The 23,629-nt window shown below is 52.8% G+C and overlaps 1 protein-coding gene across 2 annotated transcripts; it reads right to left on the bottom strand.

Moving 5' to 3' along the window:
* Positions 1-4,393: 4,393 nt before the first annotated feature.
* PTGES (prostaglandin E synthase) lies at positions 4,394-22,419 on the bottom strand. Of its 2 annotated transcripts, none has more exons than XM_002743374.7 (3): positions 22,255-22,419; positions 15,035-15,117; positions 4,394-5,932 (listed from the first exon to the last, which is right to left on the bottom strand). In XM_002743374.7, exons 1-3 carry the CDS (start codon positions 22,378-22,380, stop codon positions 5,683-5,685), a joined length of 459 nt encoding a protein of 152 aa, XP_002743420.1. In that variant the 5' UTR covers positions 22,381-22,419; the 3' UTR covers positions 4,394-5,682. The 2 variants fall into 2 exon arrangements, with proteins under 2 accessions (XP_002743420.1, XP_017832230.1); XM_017976741.4 differs by having other exon boundaries at positions 22,164-22,419.
* Positions 22,420-23,629: the final 1,210 nt, after the last annotated feature.

Here is a 23,629-nt window from a genome sequence, read left to right on the forward strand (position 1 = left end):
GATTCTCCTGCCTCAGCCTCCTGAGTAGCTGGGATGAAAGGCACCTGCCACCACACCCAGCTAATTTTTATATTTTCAGTAGAGATGGGGTTTCACCATGTTGGCCAGGCTGGTCTCGAACTTCTGACCTCAAATGATCTGCCTGCCTGGGACTCCCAGAGGGCTGGGATTGATTTACAGGAGTCAGCCACCGCACCCAGCCTAAAAATGTAAGCAAGTTTTAAATACCCCATCGTTCCAATTCAAGCAATGCCTCTTCTGGGAAGCCTGCCTGGATTCTCACCAGCCCCAACAAATAATACCCTCTTTGAACTGCCTTGAATTAGAAACAGTCCAACCTTCTAGCCTAGCCTGCCTGGAAGCCTGCTCCCCACGGCAGCATCCTACCGGGATGCACACACAGAGGCCCAGGCCTCCCCTCAATCCTGTGGGCTCTGCCTCCCCGGGGGTCCCCCGGTTCTGTCCCTGCCTTCCAGACCAGCATCCAACAGGCCCCTCTGTCCACCATCATCATTGCCTGCTCTTACCCTTACTCCCAAGGTCCTCACGCACCAGGGCACCACCGCCATCACCTGCCTTGGGCTTCCTCCTAAGAAGGCATGTGGGGTGGGAATGAAATCTCCTTTTTTTTTTTTTTTTTTTTTTTTTTTGAGACAGAGTCTCACCCAGGCTGGAGTGCCCTGGAGTGATCTTGGCTCACAGCAACCTCCGCCTCCCGGGTTCAAGCGATTCTCCTGCCTCAGCCTCCCGAATAGCTGGGATTACAGGCACGCACCACCATGCTTGGCTGATACTTTGTATTTTTAGTAGAGATGGGGTTTCACCATGTTGATCAGGCTGGTCTTGAACTCCTGACCTCATGATGCGCCCACCTCGGCCTCTCAAAGTGCTGGGATTACAGGTGTGAGCCACCATGCCCGGGCAGGAATGAAGGCTTCTGTAACATAAGATCTCATTGGCATATCAGATTGCTTTTCTGCTTCCTGGGCCTTGGGTCTACGTGAATCCCCCTCGGCTCTGGCACCCCTGCCCTCTCAGAGTTCGGGAGAAGATGCCCCACACAGTGGGCCCCAGCCAGAGCAGCTTCAGCTTCCCAGGCCTGGACCCGGGCCCCATCCACTGCACTCAGGAGGAAAATCCTCACCTGCCTCCCTGAACTGAGGCTCTGCACCCACACCCCGAGTTTCTGCTCAATGCTCTCTGCCCCCTAGAGCATAGACAGCCAAGGCCCACCCTTCCCAGTGCCCCCAGCTCCAGGGTCAGGAGAGAGGAGACAGCCTCCAGGGGTCTCCTCTAAAAGGATCTAAGTCTGGGCAGGTTCGGGAGGAAGATGGGCACCCGAGGTCATCTTGCACTTGGTGCCTATTCGCACTGCCTCTGGGCAGGTCAGAAGATGCGATCCACCCTAAGGTGCTTTAGCCACGAATGGCACACAAACCTGTGGTCCCGGCTACTCCGGAGGCTGAGGTGGAAGGATTGCCTGAGCCTGGGAATTCAAGGCTGCAGTGAGGCACAATTGCGCCTCTGCTCTCCGACTTAGGTAGAGCGAGACCCCCGCGCAACTCTTTTTTTTTTTTTTTTTTTTAAAGACAAGGTTTCACTATGTTGGTCAGGCTGGTCTTGAACTCCTGACCACAGGTGATCTGCCCAACTTGGCCTCCAAAGTGCTTGGATTACAGGCGTGAGCCACTATGCCCGGCCCCGCGCAACTCTTGAAAAAGAAAAGAGTACAGAAAACCATGAGATGCCCTCCCTGCCTCGCTGGCCCACTGTGTTCTGCTGCTGCCGGGAGGCTGGCGCTGGCTCTCTGGGGCCCTGGCTGTGTGCCAGGAGGCATCTCCCTGGCCTTCCCCTTCCTGAGGGTGGGGTCTGATCTTGGGTAGGAGCAGCACAGCCCTCCAGGGTCTCCTCTCCCTTAAAAAATTCACTGGGCTCCTGACAGCAGCCAGCACACGTCCTGGGTACTGACCCTCCCCTCCCTCGGCCGCACCTGCGTCCAGCTCCTGGGTGAGCAGCCAGGGCACTGTCTGAGCAACTGGAAAAGCAAGGGTCACACCACTGCCCACTGTGTCCACTGCCCAGCTGTCCACCCCTCCCTATCCTCCCTATGGCAAAGCCAGAGGTCCCTTAGGAAACAAAGCCAGCCATGCCAAGCCCACCCTGGCATGACCCACAGCCCCAAACTCCCTGATAAGGGCCAGAGGCTCCAGTGACACCACACTGCTGATCCCTTTACCCCTCCCACACCTACATCTCCTTTCTATGCCACCTGCCCCCACCGCCACCTCCCTTCAGTCCCCACCGATCCCCACCCCACCCCAAGCCTCCTTTCCATACCTCACCGCTCCCCCACCCATCTCCAACCCACCCCATCCCACCCCATCCCAAGCTTTCCTTCCATATCCACCACTCCCCACACCCACCCCCAACACCCACCCCACCAACACCCACTCCACCCCTACCCCCCTCCATATCCACCCCTTCCCCACACCCCCTGCCTCCCTTTCATACCCCATACCTCCCCCACCCCCACTCCCTCTCCCTACCCCCACACTCCTCCCATCTCCCCTCCACACCTTCATCCCTCACACTCCCCTCCCCCACTCTCCCCACCGCCCCTCCACTTCCCAGCCCCAGGACGGAGGGATCTGGGGGATGATGCTGAGCTCTACTCTTTGCTCCTCGCTTTCTTGGCTTGGAAGTTCCCCTCAAAAGCGGTCTTTCACCCCCCTCCGCAGGTGAGGAGCCACCTTCCCAGGCAGCCTCTGCGCACGCACGCACGCAGCAGGGGTTAGACAGCCCTCATCTGCCTCCATGGGGCGCTGAGCGCTTGGAGTTGTAGCCAAAGCTGTCCTGCCGAGCTGCCCACCCCAGGCCGGAGCTGTGGGGGGGCCAGAGGGCAGGACGAGGTTACCACCCCAGCGTCGGGCACCACCCCACCCTAAGGAGGCATTCGCAAGCCAGCAGAATAGGGGCGGTGACAAGGAGAGGACCTTGTGGTCCCATGGTCTCTGGGCTCCAGCGCGTCAAGGGCCACCTCCATCACCCAAGCTCTAGGTTCACGCCCCATTGCCATGGGCGCCCGATGCCCCTGCTCACCCGGGTCCGGTGGGTTCCCAGGGGGTATTTAGCCCACAGAACCCTCTTTCCCCAGGAAGGAAAATATAAATATAAAAATGCACCTTGGATTCATCCCCTGGATGGCCGCTGCCCTGGGGTCTGCCCTCCCTCTGGCCTTACAGTGTCCCAGCCCAGGGACAGTGAGCAAGTCACCCACCGCTCTCCTGTGAGGAGACTCCCTGCACCAGCCTCCTTCCTGTGAGCCTCGCCTCCCTCATCTAAAAAGCAGAAATGCCTCCCCCTCAGATTGTTTTAGGGTACCCAGAATGGTGTGTCTAGGCTGCTGTCAGGAGCTCAGTGAATTTTTAGGGAATTTTTGTTTTGTTTTGAGATGGTCTCCCTCTGTTGCCCAAGCTGGAGTACAGTGGTGTGATCTCGGCTCATTTCAGCCTCAACCTCCAGGCTCTAGTGAGCCTCCCGCCTCAGCCTCCCGAGTAACCGGGACCACAGGCGGACACCATTACACCAGGCTAATTCTTTTTTTTTTTTTGTAGAAAGGGGATCTGCTAGTCTCAAACCTGCCCTAGGCTCAGATCTTCCCACCTCGGCCTCCCAGAGCGCCTTGAATTACAGACGGAAGCCAACCCACCCAGCCTGTTTTAAGGATCAGGTGAAAATAATCCAACCAGCATGCCTAGCCCAACGCTTAGCAAACAGTAGGCGCTCAATACTGGACCGCGCCCTTCTGGTTTCTCTCCCGCTGGCTGCTGCGGCCCAAAACAGAGGCGCCCCCTTACCACCAGGAGGCAGTGTTTCCCCACTCAGCCCCGAGCGGGAGCCGGGACCTCGCGGCGCGCTCAGGCGGGGCCTGGGGTCCCGGCGCTGCCCGAGAACCCGCGGCACAGGCGGTCCCCTCAGTCAAAGGGCGCCGGCCTCGGGGTGCAGGGAGAGAAAGTGAGGCCGTGCAGCCCAGGGGCTCCACACAGGGGCTTTGGGAGCCTGGCCCTGCCCTTCGGGGTGCTGGTCCCGGAGCCTCGGAAGGAGCTGATGGTGGCCACCCGCGGGCCGAGCAGCCCTGCAGGGAGGGGCGACCTGGCCAGGGCAGGATTCGGGTGCTCCCGGCTCCCCTCGCCAGATGCCACCTTACCCGCCCCCCGGGAGGCAGGAGACTGCTGCTTGCCGTGTGATTGACACCCAGTAAGGGGTGTTTGTGTCTGCCCCAGACTGGCCCAAGGCAGTCACCGGCAAGAACACCCAGCACACTGGAGCATCAGGCCAGCTCGGGCAGCAGGGGACAGATACCAGGAACCCAAGATGAGGTGCTGGGCCAAGCTAGACAGACACTTCCATTTAATGAACAAAAACCACACATCTGAGTTCAGGGATCTAGGAGAAACCACACACACACAACACAACACATGTACACACACACACACACACACACACACGGATTCTCCATTGAGAGGACATCTGCAGTTTCCAAACCTTGAAGATACTGAAGGGACCAGAAAATTCCTTTGAGTGGCTTGTCACCCAAAGCTCCCTGTCCTCCACCCACAGCACTTTGGAGGGACTCAAGCCTTGGGAGATGGCTAAGCTTCCTGTGGCCCCTCCCACGCACCCCTGAGCCAGAGAGAAGACTCCAGCTATCAAAGACACCCAAAGCCAAGGCCAAGGCCAACGCCAAGGGAAGCGTCAGAGAGGGTGGAGGATCCAGCCCTGCCCTTGGCTCACTCAGCTTCCACCATGCAGGACCCCAAGACCCCAGCCTTGCTTCCACAGAGAACTGGCAGGGGCTTCCTGGCCCAGCCATCACAGAGACTCACATGGAAGCCTCTTGAAACTCCAGATGGTGGCCCGGCGTGGTGGCTCACACCTGTAATCCCAGCACTTTGGGAGGCCAAGGCTGGTGGATCACTTGAGGCCAGGAGTTTGAGACCAACCTGGCCAACATGGCGAAACCCCATCTCTACTAAAAATGCAAAAATTAGCCAGGCTTGGTAGCACCCGCCTGTAATCCCAGCTACTCAGGAGGCTGAGGTGGGAGGATCACTTGAACCCAGGAGGTGCAGGCTGCAGTGAACCAAGATTGCACCATTTCACTCCAGCCTGGACAAAAGAACAAGACTCCATCCTGAGGGAAAAAAAATCCAGATTGGCTGGGCCAGAATCTCTGGGGTAAGTCTGAAAAGTCTGCATTCTTAGCCCAGGATTCAGATGATCATTTGATTTGGGAATTTTAAATAGAGTCTCTCTTCACGCTTTTCACTCTTAGGGAGGGTGAGGGAGTGATGTTTTTGATGCTCTGTTATTTTAGCTGAAGGATTTTCTATCAGTCTTCACAATCTGTCCTGAAATGGTTTCCATCAACCACTTCATTCAGGAATCCAAGGGGCTAAGAAACACACACACACACACACACACACACACACACACACACACACACATGCACGCACTCACACACAGGCCCACTGGGCCCAGAGACCCCCCCAACATGCAGCAGGCTGCCAGGAAACCAGGACTCAGGGCCCACCACAATCTGGAAGGAACATCAAGTCCCCAGGTACAGCCACGGTGGCTCTTGGCCTATGGTCTAGTGACCAAGGAGGCGTCTGCTGCTGGTCACAGGTGGTGGGCCGCTTCCCAGAGGATCTGCAGAGCCATGGAGGCACAGGGGAGCTGGGCCAGGGTGTAGGTCACGGAGCGGATGGGTGCCCGAAGCTTTCCCAGGTAGGCCACAGTGTGCACCACGCGGCCCAGGAGGAAGACCAGGAAGTGCATCCAGGCGACAAAAGGGTTAGGACCCAGAAAGGTGTAGACGAAGCCCAGGAAAAGGAAGGGGTAGATGGTCTCCATGTCGTTCCGGTGGGCCCTGGGGAGACAACAGGGGTGTGGTTAGCTAGGCGTTAGCTTTGGGGACATGGGCCCTTCTGAGAGTGTCGTGGAAGCTGAGCACTCTGCCCTAACAAGGCCTTGACCCACTGGGGGTCACTTCAAGCATCCCAGACTCTCAAATCCATTCATCACCAGGTCAAGGAGATGCTGACCCCAGCGTCCAGAAGAGCAGCTCCAGGCTTATGCTTGTAAGCAGCTGAGACAGAGGCCCCGGCATGGGCCGGGAGTCACAGAGAGCTGCTGGCCTCCGATGCTCTCACCACGGCCCTTACCCTGGCTTGCCAGGACCCCACTCCTGCCGCACTCTCCCCTCCATCTTCCTCTCTAGTCCTTGGACACCAGGTAGGAAAAGTGGGGCTCAGAGGTGCTAAGTGCTTTACAGAGCAGTGAGTGGAGGAGCTGGGACTTGAACCAAGTTCTGACTCGACTTTGTGCCCTTTACCGCCAGGGCAGGGCTTCTCTGAGTCAGGCCTGAGGTCACCCTCCTTTTTTTTTTTTTTTTTTTTTTGAGACGGAATTTCATTTTTGTTGCCCAGGCTGGAGTGCAAATGGAGTGATCTCGGCTCACTGCAGCCTCCACCTCCCAGGTTCAAGCAATTCTCCTGCCTCAGCCTTCCAAATAGCCGAAATTACAAGCATGTGCCACTACACCCGGCTAATTAGTATTCACCTCTCCATGTTGGTGAGGCTGGTCTCGAACTCTCCACCTCAGGTGATCTGCCTGCCTTGGCCTCCCAAAGTGCTGGGGTTACAGGCGTGAGCCACGGTGCCGGGCCTCACCCTCCTTCTGAATGCAGGTTCCTGGGCCCCTCCTGAGTAGAAGCTAGAGCCCAAGAGCAGGCGTCTGACACGAATGCTGGGCCGTTTCCTGCCCCTAAATGTAAGTTCCACCCGTCCTTTTCAGGGAGTCATCACAAGATCCGCTTCCACTCACTGGAGCCACCTGCCGGCCAGCCCCTGGTGAAGCTCTTCGTTTTAGACGTGCTGTCCTGCCTCTTTCTTTGTTGAAAGTAACCAAGCATGTGCGTATGTGTGGCGGGTGTGGGGGGTAGGGCTCTGTCTAACCCCACCATAAATAAATGACCCACAGGAAAACACCCACTTCTGCTGAGAGTTGCTTCACATTTTCTATGACTCCCACTAATGGTTGGCTTCCTTTATGACAGGTGGGGAGGTTGAGTCCCATAAATTAGAGACTGAATGAGCAACTAAAGCCATCGATTGCCACATGGGAAGTGCAAATAAACAGGAACTCGGTGCCCAGGGCATGGCCTCCCCCAGGGACAGGCCCCAAGTGTGAGGTGCAGGAACAGAAGCAGGTTCTCCAGGCCTTCCTGCTGAAATGCATTTCACCAATAACATTTCACCTGTCCTCCGGTCAGGCCCAGACTAGCAGCACCCATGTGGGGACCCACTGCTCGGTTCTCCTCTTCCTTCCCACTGGTAAGACAAGTCTTGGACCAGGGCAACCGTGTGCGGGCCTGACCAGAAGAAAGTGGGCAGGGCACAGAGTGGGCAGAGAGGGGGCCTGGAGTGCTTGTTCACCCAGCACTGTAGGGGGCTCTGCAGTGTGCCTGGGGCGGGGATGGGCAGGGAAAATGCTTTCCAGGGAGGAAGACTGGTGCATGCAAAGGTCCTGAGGTCGGAGCAAGCACAGCATGTTCAACGTGCAGGTAAGTGAGCCCATGGCTGCAATGCAGTGCACGAGAGAGAGAGGCAGAATGAGAGCGGAGGAGTAATTCAATCCGAGTCTACAAAACTCCTGTAAACCCAGCAGGGCCTCGGTCTTTCTCAGGCCAAACTCAGGGCACAGCACCTGGCATAAGGGTCCCCGTATCCTAAGACTGACACGAACCTCTCTTCTCCTTTTCTGTCAGATCCTGACCTTGCAACCCAGAAACAAGAAAAGCAAGTCTGTGGCAGGACAGGTCACACAGGGCAGGGCAGGCCAGGTCACCCAGGGGTAGGGAACACCATGGCTGCCTACATCAGAGAGAGGCTGGCTCTGGGTAGATCCTGCAGTACTGCCCTCAGGGAAGAAAAGAGAGGGAGGGGCTGGGTATGGTGGCTCACGCCTGTAATCCCAGCACTTTGGAAAGCCAAGCTGAATGGATCACCTGAGATTAAGGGTTCAAGACCAGCCTGGCCAACATAAAAAAACCCTGTCTCTACTAAAAATACAAAATTAGCTGGGTGTGGTCGTGCATGCCTGTAGTCCTAGCTACTTAGGAGGCTGAGGCAGGAGAACTGCTTGAACCTGAGAGGTGGAGGTTGTGGTGAGTCGAGATCATACCATTGCACTCCAGCCTGGGCAACAAGAGTGAAACTCCCTCTGGGCCAGGTGTGGGGTGTGGTGACTCATGCCTGTAATCCCAGCACTTTAGGAGGCCGTGGCAGGTGGATCATAAGGTCAGGAGTTTGAGACCAGCCTGGCCAACATGGTGAAATCCCATCTCTACTTTAAAAAAAAAAAAAAAAAATGGCAGGGTGTGGTGGCATGCACCTGTATTCCCAGCTACTTGGGAGGCTGAGGCAGGAGAATCGCTTGAACACGGGAGGTGGAGTTTCAGTGAGCCAAGATCGTGCCACTGCACTCCAGCCTGGGTGACAAAGTGAGACTTCGTTTCAAATTAAAAAAAAAAAAAAGAAAAGAAAAGAAAGAGAAACTCCCTCTCAAAAAAACAAAAAGAGAAGGAGAAACCAAAGGCTGGGGCCACCTCTCAGTCAAGTAAGTCCCTTACCAGGACTCATGAGGAAAAACACTTAAGTGTTCCTCCAAAATCACCCTATCCTTGGCCAGGTATGGTGGCTCACGCCTATAATCCCATCACTTTGGGAGGCCAAGGCGGATAGATCACTTGAGGCCAGGAGTTTGAGACCAAGCTAACCAACATGGCTAAACCCCATCTCTACTTAAAAGTACAGAAAAAAAATTAGCCGGACGTGGTAGCGTGTGCTTGTAATCCCAGCTATTCGGGAGGCTGAGGCAGGGAATCACTTGAACCCAGGAGGTGGAAGTTGCAGTGAGTCAAGACCATGCCACTGTACTCTAGCCTGAGCAAGAGAGTGAGTGAGTCTCTGTCTAAAAAAAAAAATCACTCCATCCTCTGGAACTGAAGCTGTGGGTACCCACATCCCCCTACATGCTGATTAGAGGGACGCCTTTGGAAAACCCATTTTTGATTATGTCCCAAAATGAGGTCTGCCTGTCACAGTGATTCACAAGAGAGTGCCACCTGGATGAGAAATTTTGTAATGTTTACTTGAAAGTTTCAGGAAAAGCACAAATAGCGTATGCAACCCATTCCCCCAGCTATACCTTAAAGTAAGTGTTGATATTTTAAGAGGATGTCAGTGTTTAGGAAGCTATTAAGAGAATCATAGGACACACAGTTCACAGACACAGCCAAACCCTGAAGAGTGGGTGAAGGAAAACGTTGGGGAACACAGGGTGGTAAGGAGGAACAAGCAGTGGGGAAGTCCGTGGCAGACGTGGGTCCCGCTCTGCGGGGCATGTCTTCCGCCAGCTGCAGAGGAGCAGGCCTCGCAGATACCGTGTAGTGGGGACTGAGCTCCCCCTTCTATTTCCAGCCATTGGGCAGCGACTCAGAGGTCACCAGTGTGGGAGGAGAGGTGGTCAGGAGCTCTGACTCTGAGCCCCTGGGGCTGGCCCAGCCCTCCCTCCCTCGTCTGGTCTGTCTCAAACCACAGTGGGGCCCCTCCAAGGCCGCAGGGGTGCCAGGGACAGGGAGCAATGGAGACACCGGGAATGATGGAAGGAAGCTCCTCCTCCCACCTCCAGGCTCCAAACCGAGAGACATGGAGGCAGGCACGTACCACAGACATGCTTGGGTGAAATGCATCATTCAAATAATAACCACTTTTTTTAAGGTAAAAGCCACCCAAAGCAGATTCCTACTAGACCGGACTTGTAGCGTCTGCTGCAGCATCAGGCCTGCCTCACCCTACAGACTCTTCCACACCAGCTGCATTTTACTGCATAGGTTACAGTGGTGAGGACAGTGACCCCCAGACGTCCAGGACGGGGACAGCCGCTAGCTGCTCCGAACGGTCTCCTCTTCTCTCCCCGGCGCCCTGCCAGCATCCACAGTGGCAATTTCCTTGAATGTGTCTCAAGGTTGACACAATGCAGTGCTTGCTTCTTTTCAAAGGCAAGTATACAAGACAGTGACATCGCCTTCTCGGAGAGGGACAGCGTCAGGAGCAGGACCAAGAGTGCCAGCGTTCTCAGAGTGCCAAGTGAGTGGATCCCTGGAAAGCGCTTACAACACTCCTGGACACTGAATAGGGAAATCGTTTTTGGTTTTTTTTGGAGACAGAATCTCTGTCACCCAGGCAAGAGTACAACGGTACAATCTCAGCTCACTGCAACCTCCACCTCCTGGGTTCAAGAGATGGAGTTTCGCTCTTGTTGCCCAGGCTGAAGTGCAATGGTGCTGTCTCGGCTCACTGCAACCTCCGCCTCCCAGGTTCAAGTGATTCTCCTCCCTCAGCCTCCCGAGGAGCTGGGATTACCGGCAATCGCCATCACATCCGGCTAATTTTTGTATTTTTAGTAGAGATGAGTTTTTGCCATGTTGGCCAGGCTGGTCTCAAACTCCTGACCTCAAGTGATCTGCCCACCTCAGCCTCCCAAAGTGCAGGGATTACAGGCGTGAGCCACCATGCTCGGCTGAGTAGGGAGATTTTAATTGAGCCACCATCTCCTCCATTGTCATCACGAGCCCTGTCCTGGACACCATCGCTAAAGCTCTCTTTACCCTCTTGGCTCTGCCAGACTTCCTGACTGCCCTCGGATGCCCAGGCCAAATGAATAAAAAGTACTTTCTGGGGCTGCGTGTAATGGTGCACACCTGTAATCCCAGGCTGAGATGGAAGGATTACTTGAGCCCTGGAGTTTGGAATCAGCCTGAGCAACAGAGCAAAATCTCATCTCTATAATAAACATTTAAAAATTAGCCAGTCATGGTGGCACGTGCCTGTGGTCCCGGCTACTCAGGAGACTGAGGTGAGGAGATCATTTGAGCCGGGGTCACGGCATCAGTGAGCCGGGATTCCACCACTGCACTCCAGCCTGGGCGACAGAGCAAGATCCTGTCTCAAAAATAAACAAATAAATAAAAAAGGCCAGGTGCAGTGGCTCATGCCTGTAATCCCAATACTTTGGCAGGCTGCGGCAGGTGGATCACCTGAGGTCAGGAGTTCGAGGCCAGCCTGACCAACATGGTGAAACTAAAATACACAAATTAGCCAGGCGTGGTGGCGCGCACCTGTAATCCCAGCTCCTTAGGAGGCTGAGGCTAGAGAATTGCTCGAACCCGGGAGGTGGAGGTTGCAGTGAGCCAAGATCGCACCATTGCACTCCAGCCTGAGCAACAAGAGCAAAACTCCATCTCAAAAAAAAATTTTTTTAAGCACTTCATGGTGCGGTGGGAAGTGAGTGTTAGGTTGGAAACCTCCCGTTCTGATGTGGTGCTAATTAGCCCCGTGGCCTCAGGCAAATCTCTCTCACTCTCTGGGCCTGCAGTTCACTGTGTACAAGTGAATATGCTGGAAGACATCCAAGGGACTTCTAGGGCTGACATTTTGGGGCCTAAATTCCTGACAAACCAGTTCACTCAGTTTAAGTCTATACATTCCTAACAGAGATACTCCAGCTTAGGTCACGTGTCTGCCTCCCTTCCTTGGGACCACAAGATAACCCTCTCCATATCATTCCATACACACAACCTCAGATTTTGGCCAAAACGCGCAGTGCCAGGAACTCTGGAGAGGGACCCTGAAAAGGCGGCTGGTCCCCCGCTTCTCCCAGAGCTGGGCTCACATTTGGACTCCAGCATGTGCTAACCTGCAAGGCAGATTTATGCCCAAGAACCCAGTCTTGAGTGCTTTCCTGTTTGACAGAAGGTGACTCGAATCACACCATAAACCCTGGTCTAATATTTAACCCACTTTTGCTTCCAGGTGGTCTCTCATTCGGGTTCCAGCCAGTTCTCCGGTAGCAGACATGGGATACAGAATTCTCTAAGTTCTGCACTCTCGAGTTTCCGTGATGTTCTGTGAAATCAGGTGGCAGATGAGGAGCCCAGGGGACCCAGGCACTCCCCAGATCTGGCATGGGCCGAGGGTACTGCCGGCCTCCAATAAATCCGCACCAAATGGCTATAAAGTATTATTAGATAAAAGGCACTCAGAAAGTGCTGAGTTGAATTTCAACCATTTAAGCCCCAGTACTACAGATGATGGGTTATTTTGGGCTGGGTGCAGTGGTTCACACCTGTAATCCCAGCACTTTGGAAGGTCGAGGCAGGTGGAGCACCTGAGGTCAGGAGTTCAAGACCAGTCTGGCCAAGATGGTGAAACCCTGTCTCTACTAAAAATACAAAATTTAGCTGGGCGTGGTGGCAGGCGCCTGTAATCCCAGCTACTTGGGAGGCTGAGGCAGGAGAATCGCTCAAACCCGGGAGGAGGAAGTTGCAGTGAGCCGAGATCGTGCCATTGCACTCCAGCCTGGGCAACGAGAGCGAAACTCTGTCCCAAAAAAGAAAAAGGATGATTGGTTGGTTGGAAATATCTTGGCACTGCCCGGGTCTATTGTCTCTCCCTGGCCTGGTTTCAGCCAGTAAAAATAAACCAAGGGTCTGTAAGGCCGCTTGACCGCTCCTATGCCACATGAAAGCTTGGCTACAGAAAACCTCTGCAGTCTGGACGAGCCAAAACGCATCCTTGTTGGTGACTGCTGTGAGCTGGCCCCGGGTGACCCACCGTCCTGGCTCCTTGCTGCCTGGACAGCTCATCCTGTCCTTCTCCAAGAGATGAGACAAGCAGGAACAAGAGTCACCAATGGGAGTCATGTATGGAGAGGACTTTAGTTCATGCAAGTACATCTAGTGCTTAGCACAGTGTCTTGGACATAGGCGCTCATTAAAGGACAGACAGATCTCATATGAAGGGTCTGAAAGGGTGAAATCGCAAGGCATTTCACTTCCTACATGACACATGTCTGTAATTTTTTTAAAAACCACAAGTGTGCATATTATTGTCAATGGCCAATAAAAACATAAGAAAAAAACCCACAGACTTTCTTTCAAGTGAAAGACATTTGTATTATTTAAATGACAGTGCTCCACCCATTTCCGCCTGTGATGCAGGGGAATGTGTTGAGACCCGTGAAACGGTTTGTCTTCTGCCTCAGCCCGTCCAGCTCCCCATCCTCCCCACTTCCCCTTCAAGCTCCTCTGATGACCCCCGACCCCTGGAGTGCCGCTGCCTCACTCTTCAGTTCACTGGTGAAAAATGGCAGAGCAGAAACTGCTAAAAAATTTTAATATTGACTGTGATTATGTGAAAGTAACATTTAGTCTCTGATGGGATTTTTTTTTTTTACAAAGCCAGTTTAAGAAAATTTTTTTTTTTTTTTGAGATGGAGTCTCACTGTATCCCCCACGCTGCAGTACAGTGGTGTGATCTGGGCTCACTGCAACCTCCACCTCCCGGGTTCAAGCGATTCTCCTGCCACAGCCTCCCAAGTAGCTGGGACTGCAGGCGTGTGCCACATGCCTGGCTAAATTTTGTATTTTTAGTAGAGACGGGGTTTTGCCATGTTGTTCAGGCTGGTCTCGAACTGCTGACCTCAGTGATCCACCCAACTCAGACTCGCAAAGTCTGGGATTACAGGCATTTGCCACCGCACCTGGCCAAAAACCATTTTTTGAGTCACATTTACCAACACGGAAAGTGCTCGTGAAATAATGTTAAAAGAAAATCAGAACTCCAAATTGGATGTACCTAATGCATGCCTAATTTATGAAAAATATTGAGATACAGAAAACAAAGAGGAGAGAGAAGCAAGCATGAACCGTGACTAGAACTGTGAGTGGTGGCCGGGCGCGGTGGCTCACGCCTGTAATCCCAGCACTTTGGGAGGCCAAGGCAGGTGGATCACGAGGTCAAGAGATGGAGACCATCCTGGCCAACATGGTGAAACCCCATCTCAAACAATAAATAAATTATTTTTCTGTAGGCAAGCATAAGAAAAAATAATAATCAGTTAATTAATTAAATATATATATGTGTGTGTGTGCATATATATACATTTTATTATTTTGTTACACCCTGTGGTTTTGCTCACACACAACCACAAAGACAAATGAAAGAGGTGTTAAGACCAGGAGCAGTGGTTCAAGCCTGTAATCCCAGCGCTCTGGAAGGCCGAGGTGGATGGATCACCTGAGGTCAGGAGTTTGAGACCAGTCTGGCCAACATGGTATAACCCATATCTACTAAAAATACACACGTTAGGAAGGGGTGGTGGCACGTGCCTGTAGTCCCAGCTACTCGGGAGGCTGAGGCAGGAGAATCGCTTGAACCCGGGAGGCAGAGATTGCAGTGAGCCATTGCACTCCAGCCTGGCAACAGAGCAAGACTCTGTCTCAAAAAGAAAAAAGGAAAAAAAAAAAGAGGTTTCGAGGTCTTCTGTTCATAACACAGAAAGACCCCAAATGCCCATAGGAGGGGAATTGGTTAGAGAAGTTACAGGCCATACATTCAACAGAGTGCAGCATAAATGCTGGAGCACCAATACAGTGAATGCAGCTCCTGTGAGCTGACATAGAACAATCTCTGTTGTCATATTAATAATAATTTTTTAAAAAGCACAGTACAGACCAGTGGATAAAGGGTGAGTCTACAGGGCAGAGCAGGAAAAGCGCAGCACACATGTTTGTAAATGTAGAGTCTCTGTGGGAAAACGCATGGCCCCTGGCAGGAAGGTTTGCCCCTGGACGGTAGAACCGGGTAGTGCCTTGAGGTCAGAGGTAGGAGGGAGCCTGAATTGTCACTGAAGATACCTTTCTCACTTTGTAATTGTGAGTCATGACCACATCTTATAAAGTTTATTAGAAATTAAATCACTGAATAAAGTAAAACAGAGCAGATCAGGGACACAGAAAACCTCAGCCCCTGGGAATCCTCCAACCCCCAACCCTGTGTGCAGAAGAAAGTCTGGAAGGGCAGGCCAAGTTGAGGTGTGGCCAGGCCGGGGGCCCGAAGTACTTGCCTGAGGCAGCGCTCCACGTCGGGGTCACTCCGGCAATACTGGAGGCCTCCATGTCTCAGGGCGTCCTCGGGGTTGGCAAAGGCCTGAAATACACCAATTGAGAGTCACTCCTCATGAGACTGAAGAGGAAGAACCAGGCATCTCAGATCAACCTCCCCTTTTTCCTAAGACTGTAAACCTCCCCTTTTCATTCCTAAGACTGTAAACCGAAGCCCTTTTCATATGTAATTCCTGAGACTGTAAACTGAAACCCTTTCATATGTAATTCCTGAGACTGTAAACCGAGACCCTTTTCATATATTAAGCTATAAACCTAAGATTCTTCCATGTGTAACATCTAAAGTATAAGCCTATATAAAGAAGGAACCTTGCTTTGTTAGGCGAGCTTGGCTGTTAGGCAACTATGCCACCTTGCTCCCGGCAGAATAAACTTCTTCTTCCTGTATTCGGTGTCCGAGAGATCCATTTCCCGTGGCCGCTCCTGCTACAAGATGAATGGCCCGGTCACCTGGAGCTGTGTTTTGTCCATGGCCAGAGTTCACAGCGGCAGGACTGAGGTGCAGTTACACACACGCCCATCCAACCACCATCTACGACTCCTATCCTGAGCCAGGGGCTGGAAGCTCACTGTGAAAAGGCTCCCCTATCCCTGCTTTTATGAAGCTCACAGTCTGATGGGGGAGTTGCCTATGAACCAGGGAAGGCCAGGGGGTCTCACCTGGTAAGGAAAAGACAGGGCTGGCCTTGAGAATGTTTACATGGGACCTGACCCAGTCTGAGGGTCTGAGAAGGCTTCTCTGAGGCAGTGACATGAAAGCTGAGGCTTAGGGCTGGGTGAGATGGCTCACACCAGTAATCCCAGCACTTTGGGAGGCCAAGGCAGGAGAATTGCTTGAGCCCAGGAGTTCAAGACCAGCCTGGGCAGCATAGCAAGACTATCACCTCTAAAGCCAGGTGTGGTGGCTCATGCCCATAATCACAGAACTTTGGGAAGCCAAGGTAGGAGGATCTCTTGAGCCCAGGAGTTTGAGACCAACCTGGGCAACATAGTAGGACCCCATCTCTAAAACAAGCCAGGTACGGTGGCTCATGCCTGTAATCCCAGCACTTTCAGAGGCCAAGGCAGGTGGATCACTTGAGCTCAGAAGTTCAAGCCAGCCTGGGCAATATGATGAAACCCTATCTCGACAAAAAATTAGCTGTGTGTGGTAGTGCACACCTGTGGTCCCAGCTACTTGGGTGGGGGCTAAGGCAGGAGGATCGCTTGAGCCCAGGAGGTTGAGGCCGCAGTGAGTCATGATCTCAAGGCTGCACTCCAGCCTGGGCCAACAGAACCAGACTCTGTCTCAAAAAAAAATAAAACAAATAATCTAAGACTTGAAAGATGTATTGACATTAACCAGATGAAGGAAGGGCTGGAGCAACAACATTCAAGGCAGAAGGGACAGCATGTGCAAAGGCCCTGGGGCTGGAAGAAGCAGGGCATATGTGAAGAACAGAAAACAGGCACGCTGGAGGACAGAGGGCAAGGGACAGGGGCCCAAGATGAAGGTACAGGGATCATCAGGGGTCCTGGAGGCACCTTAGGAATTTGGACTTTGCACTAAAAGCCATGAGAGAGTCTTGAGAGCCCCGGGCTGAAAACCCAGCTCCACACTGATCAACCACAGGATCCTGAACTCTAAACTCAGGATAAATCACAGCTTATGTGCCATGTGACGAGGGAGAGGGAGACCTGGAGAAAACAGTAGGAGTGAGGAAGGAGACCCTTAATCGCCCTTAAGCATTTAAGGCCACCTCCCCCTTGACTTCCACATTGCATTTCAATAGGGGAAGTAAAGGCTGGCAGACCAGGTGCCACCTTTCATCACCCTCCTATAGATCGCAGGCTTGGTGTGGAGGAATCTTTCTGGAAGGCATTGTTTTAACTTAAACACAATCAAACCGCCACCTAAATCACTGTACCCCACCCTACTCCAGGGCCCAAGACCCTTTCACATATAAATCCTAGAGCCGTATACCCAAGACACTTTCCCGTGTAATATCTAGAGTTGTGAGCCTTTATAAAGGCAGAGATTTCCTTTGTTAGATGAGCGGCTGTTAGGCAGCTATGCCACCTTGCTCCCGGCCAAATAAATCACCCCTTTCTTCCCAGTTCGGTGTTCAAAAAGTCCGTTTCCCAAGGCTGCTCCTGCTTCAGGACGACGCCCAGCACAAGGAGGTGCTCAGTGAATTGTCCCTTTTACTGAAAAGCAGAGACTTAAGGTCACACTGAGATCATTGGCGGTCCATGGCTCCTGTTCCAATGTTCCCTGCTGGCGACCAGGCAAAGCCAGACCCCACCAACCTCAGAGTAGGTCCTGAATTTCAGCAGCAGCTTTTCTAAATTTCTCAGCTGATGGCAAATGCTGTGCTTCTGACTCATGACTGTCCCCCAAGGGCTGGTTTGTACTCCCTGGTGGGCCTTCCCTGCCCTACCCCAGAGGAGAATGCATTTCAGATTTGCGAGATTGGAACCTTCACACCCAAAATTCCTCTCTGCTGGCCCTTAAATCAGTGAATCACCAACGCCCATGGCCTCTTCCGTGGATCTGTGATACCTTTCAAAAGGCCTCAACACGGCCGGGCACAGTGGCCTGTACTCCCAGCACTTTGGGAGGCTGAGGCAGGTGGATCACCTGAGGTCGGGAGTTCAAGACCATGGAGAAACCCCGTCTCTACTAAAAATACAAAATTAGCCAGGTGTGGTGGCACACGCCTATAATCCCAGCTACTTGGGAGGCTGAGGCAAGAGAATCACTTGAACCCGGGAGGCAGAGGTTTGGGTGGGCGGAGATCTCGCTACTGCACTCCAGCCTGGGCAACAAGAGCGAGCTTCCATCTAAAAAAAAAGGGGCTTTTTGTCTGCAGTGTGTAGGATCCACTCTTTCCCTTGTTGGAAGTCTGGCTCCTGGCCTGCATTTTTGCCTTTACCAGAACATGGAATAGGGCCATCCTAAGGCCCAGTTAAAACAAAGTCTTTATTTCAAAAAGAAGACACAAGCCAGGGTTGACTGCCTAACTCAAATAGTAGGCTTCTGAGGACTTGCTCTGAGGACAGAAACCCCTCTTTCCCATCTCTTGTCTCAAAGGAGAAAGTAAAAGTTGAGACATAGCAAGCATGAGGTCAGTGGCCTGGAGGTTAAAGATCATTAAAATCTCAGGCGGCCTGAAGGGTGGGGGAGATACGGAGAAACGCCCTCTATTGCTCCCATTCAATCTCGTCAAACCCCCACGGGTACTTCAAGGATCAGGACCCCCTCACATGTACTTTCTAAAACTGTAAACCCAAGGCCCTTTCACATGTAATGTCTAGAGTCGTGAGCCTGTATAAGGCAGAGGTTTCCTTTGATAGACTAGCTTGGCTGTTAGGCAGCTATGCCACCTTGCTCCCGGCCAAATAAAGCACCCCTTCCTTCCCAGTTCGATGCTGGAGAGGTCTGTTTCTTGCAGCCGCTCCTGCTTCAGCTCCACACTGAAATGACCATCACAAAATAACTGTTTTAGGAGTCTACTGCCCATGGGGTTTGTCCCTCTGCAGATAGAACTTGAGTACCAGTCAGCCAGGCCAAAGCCAGCTGCAGCGCAGACCAGGAGGCCCCCAGGGTCAGAGGCTGAGGTGCCACCTTAGCTGGAGGCAAGCCTTTGATTGCACTGCCTTGAAAGTGACCTGAGGCTGCTGTGCCCATGTTAATTTCAGTTACTTCTAAGTCTTTTTTTTTTTTGAGATGGAGTCTCCCTCTTTTGCCCAGGCTGGAGTGCAGTGGCACAATCTTGGTTCACTGCAACCTCCACCTACAAGTTCAAGCAATTCTCTGCCTCTGCCTCCCGAGTAGCTGTAATCACAGTTGCCCATTACCACACCCAGCTAATTTTTTGTGTTTTTAGTAGAGATGGGGTTCCACCATCTTGGCCAGGCTGGTCTTGGGCTCCTGACTTAGTGATCTAGCTGCCTTGGCTTCCCAAAGTGCTAGGATTACAGGTGTGAGCCACCTCAACTGGCCTGGAAGTCTTTTTTTTTTGAGACAGAGTCTCGCTCTGTAGCCCAGGCTGGAGTGCAGTGGTGCAATCTCCGCTCACTGCAATCTCCACCTCTTAGGTCCAGGTTCAAGCAATTCTCCTGCCTCAGCCTCCCAGCTAGCTGGGATCACAGGAAGGCACCACCATGCCCAGCTAATTTTGGTATTTTTAGTAGAGATCAGGTTTCACCACATTGGCCAGGCTGGTCTTGTACTCCTGACCTCATGATCCACCCACCTCGGCCTCCCAAAGTGATGGGATTACAGGTGTGAGCCACCGTGCCCGGCACTTAAAAGTCTTAAGAAGAAACACTGGTGAGGCGTTGCATTCTCCTGGCACTCCTGTCATGACCCCATTTATAGATGAGGACACTGAGCTCCCAGACTTGCCCAGGTCCCCAGGCTGGTGGGCGGAGAAGCCAGGGCCTGCGACTGTCATCTCTTCCAAGTCCTTCCAGGATGACACTGAGCACCCAGAACAGAGATAAGAGGGGACCACGTTGTCATGAGGAACATCTCAGGGTCAGCCCAAGGAGTGGGGGTTTCCTTCTGTGGTGTCCCTGACAATCAGGCAGGAGAGCGCTGGGACAGGCTTGCCTCCTGCCCTCCCTGAATTCATGTTAAAAGGAAATCATCGGCCAGGTGCAGCAATTCACGCCTGTAATCCTAGCACTTTGGGATGCCAAGGCGGGTGGATCACCTGAGGTCAGAAGTTCGAGACCAGCTTGGCTAACATGGCAAAACCCTCTATCTACTAAAAATACAAAAATTAGCCTGGTGTGGTGGCACGCGCCTGTAATCCTAGCTACTCGGGAGGCTAAGGAAGGAGAATGGCTTGAACCCGAGAGCTGTAAGTTGCAGCGAGCTGAGATTTTGCCATTGCACTCCAGCCTACGCAACAGGAGCGAGACTTCATCTCAAAAACAACGGAAATTGTGGCTGGGTGCAGTGGCTCACACCTGTAATGCCAGCCCTCCGAGAGGCCAAAATGGGAGGATCACTTGAGCCCAGGAGTTTGAGACCAGCCTGGACAACCTGGCAAAACCCCACCTCTACCAAAAATAAAAATAAAAAATTAGCCGGGCATGGTGACACACACCTATAGTCCCAGCTACCTGGGAGGCTAAAGTGGGAAGATTACCTGAGCCCGAGAAGTTAAGGCTACAGTTAGCTATGATGGCACGACTGCACTACAGCCTGGGAAACAGAGCAAGACCCAGTCTCTAAAGTAAATATATATACACACACACATACACACATACATATATACACACACACACACACACATATATATATACACACGCACACATACATATATACACACACACATATGTATACACACACATACACACACACACATACATATATACACACACACATACACACACACACATATATATACACACGCACACATACATATATACACACACATACATACACATATATATACACACGCACACATACATATATACACACACATATGTATACACACATATACACACACATATATACACACACATACATATATATACACACACACACATATATACACACACATATATACACATATACACACACATACATATATGTATACACACACATATACATATATATATATATACACACACACACACACATATATATATGTATTTTTTTTTAAAGGGGCCTGGCACAGTGACTCAAGCCTGTAATCCCAGCACTTTGGGAGGCCAAGGTGGGCGTATCACAAGGTCAGGAGTTTGAGACCAGCCTGGCCAATATGGTGAAACCCTGTCTCTTACTAAAAATACAAAACTTAGCTGGGCGTGGTGGTGCACACCTGTAATCCCAGCTACTTGAGAGGCTGAGGCAGGAGAATTACTTACACCTGGGAGGCGGAGGTTGCAGTGAGCCAAGATCCCACTACGGCACTCCAGCCTGGATAACAGAGTGACTCTGTCTCAAAAAAAAACAAACAAAAAAAAAGGAACCCCAGCCTCCAAGACAGGATGTGGGCTCCAAAGCTGGACACTAGAGTTCAAACTCAGCTGTGTGACCTTCACAAGCGATGTCTCCTCTCTGAGCCCAGGTTCCTCACCTAGAAGACAAGATGACCGTGGTGCCTCCCCTGCTCCCCAGGGCTGTGGTGAGGATCTCGTGCTCAGCTCCGGCCACATTCATCCTCTAGGAAGGATTCAGTGAGTGAATGCAGCTGTTCTGCTTGATGCCCAGATCCCACATCCCAGGACCAGCCAAGGCAGGGAGAATTCAGAAGCCATCAGTGCCGTGGCCTCCGGGCGTCCTATCACTTGGGCAGCTGCCCTGCCTTTAATCCTGCCTGTACCTGCAGCAGGGCCTGAGCCTGGCTCTCAGCCAAGATCCTCACTCCCCAGGATCCACCCGCATGGGGTGCCAGAGCCAGCCTCCTCTTGCCTTTGAACTGGACGCAGCGGAAGCCAGAGGCAGTTCCAGGAAATCATTGCTCTATTAAAATACCCAGGAGGAAGCAACAGGTGCCCGGGCCCTTTCTGCGTTCTGCCACCAGGACAGCCAACGAGCTCAGCCTATGACTTTTCAGACTCACCATCCAGTGCGGCAGACGTCGCTGGAACTTTTTTTTTTAAAGAAGGGGCCGGGTCCAGCTCTGGGACTCCTTATTGTTGTTTTGGTTCAGGGGCTCAGATTAGTGGGGAAATTCCTCCCTGAACACCCCGACGGTGCCCGGCTGAGAGCTGGCCTTGGGAGGCTGCAGTGGGCTTGTCAGTGACATCTGCCGGGAGTTGGGAATTTCCACTTAAATGTTGCTTGGACTCCGGTTTTGCCGGTTCCCACTCCACCCAGATATCAGATCTCCCGTGCCGGGAAGCCACCAGGCTTTGTGCTGTCATGCTCCCACACTCCACCCTCCAGGACCTGCTTCTCTCAGAGACACTCGCCGGCTCTCCCCATGCCAAGAACTCAGCCTGGTGGCCCGGCAAGTAAGTACGTGCTCTTGAGCCAGAGAGAAGGTGCAGGACTTGCTGACCCACGGGGCTGGCAGGGAGGCACCCAGGGGGCTAGAAGATGGGCCCAGCTCCAAGCCCTGCACACACCTTGGCCATGATTCCAATCCCAGGGGTTTCCTGGCAGGGCATCGAGGAAAGCAAGGACGACCAGGGCCGGGGCCCCCAGGGCGGCACGTACCTTCTTCCGCAGCCTCACTTGGCCTGTGATGATGGCCACCACATACATCTTGATGACCAGCAGTGTGCTGCAAAGCAGGAAGGCCGGGAGGGTCGGGCTGCTCATTGCCAGGCTGTGGGCAGGCATCTCTGGCCAGCGCAGCTCAACTGTGGGTGTGATCAGCTCGACGACGGAGGAGCAGCCTTCGGGAAAAGCAAAGTGGGCGGAGAGCCTTTTGCAGCCAGCACGGCTAACGCCCCGCCCCACGACGGCCAGCCACAGCAGGGCCCTCTTCTGTGAAAAGAAACAAAAGCAGTCCCTGGAGCTCCAAGAAGCAGAGAGCCCTGGTGTGTCCCAGACCCAGCCCCTGGCTCTGGACCCCTCCTCCCTGGCAAATCATCACTTTCAGATCTGTTTCAAAGCTGCTTCCTTATCTGTAGTATGGGAGCATGTGGTGGTGCCTGTCTTCTAGGGGAGTGACAAGGCCGGGCACCTGGCGGGACCTCCGCACATGGTGAGTATCGCTGCTTCCTGCTCACCTCCAGCAGGGTTAGGGTAGGTGGTGGGCATGAGAACCACGCCACACGCCCCTCACTCAGCCTGGACACTGGAGCTGCAGCAACATCTGCAAGGACGTGATTTTGCCATCTGTGGCAGGCTGAAGAACTCCCTCCATCCCCATCAACATCCACGTCCCAATCCCTAGAACCCGCGACTGTGACTTTCTGTGGCAAAAGGGACTTTTCAGATGGGATTTAGTAAGGATCTTGAGATGGGAGAGATGATCCTACTTTATCTGGGTGAGCCCAGTATAATCAGAGGGGCCCTTCCAAGAGGGAGGCAGTAGAATTAGAGAAAATATATAAAAACAGACGCAGAATTAAGAGAGGAGATGAAAAGACAGTGCAGGAGTCAGACAGGAGAGACACTACCCTGCAGACCTTGAAAATGAAGGACATCATGGCCCAAGAAATACCAGTGGCCTCTAGAAACTGGAAAAGGGGGCAGGGCTCGGTGACCCACGCCTGTAATCCAAGCACTTTGAGGGTCCAGGTGGGTGGATCATGAGGTCAAGAGATCAAGACCATCCTGGCCAACATGATGAAACCCCATCTCTACTAAAAATACAAAAATTAGCCAAGTATGGTGGCAGGCACCTGTAGTCCCAGCTACTCAGGAGGATGAGGCAAGAGAATCGCTTGAACCTGGGAGGCAGAGGTTGCAGTGAGCTGAGATTACGCCACTGCACTGCAGCCTGGCGACAGAGTGAGACTCCGTCTCAAAAAAAAAAACTGGAAAAGGGGACGAAATGAACTCTCCCCAAGCCTCCAGACAGAACGTAGCCCTGCACACACTTTGATTTTAACTCTGTGAGGTCCACTTCAGGCTTCACCTG

This window comes from Callithrix jacchus, chromosome 1 (assembly GCF_049354715.1).
Source record: "Callithrix jacchus isolate 240 chromosome 1, calJac240_pri, whole genome shotgun sequence".
NCBI classification, from domain to species: domain Eukaryota; kingdom Metazoa; phylum Chordata; class Mammalia; order Primates; family Cebidae; genus Callithrix; species Callithrix jacchus.

Coding starts and splice junctions, on each gene's coding strand:
- PTGES (XM_002743374.7), bottom strand. CDS start 22,380: ATGCCTGCCCACAGCCTGGCAATGAGCAGCCCGACCCTCCCGGCCTTC. Junction 15,118..22,254: donor AAGTGAGGCTGCGGAAGAAG/GTACGTGCCGCC, acceptor GGTGTATTTCAG/GCCTTTGCCAACCCCGAGGA. Junction 5,933..15,034: donor GACGTGGAGCGCTGCCTCAG/GCAAGTACTTCG, acceptor TTGTCTCCCCAG/GGCCCACCGGAACGACATGG.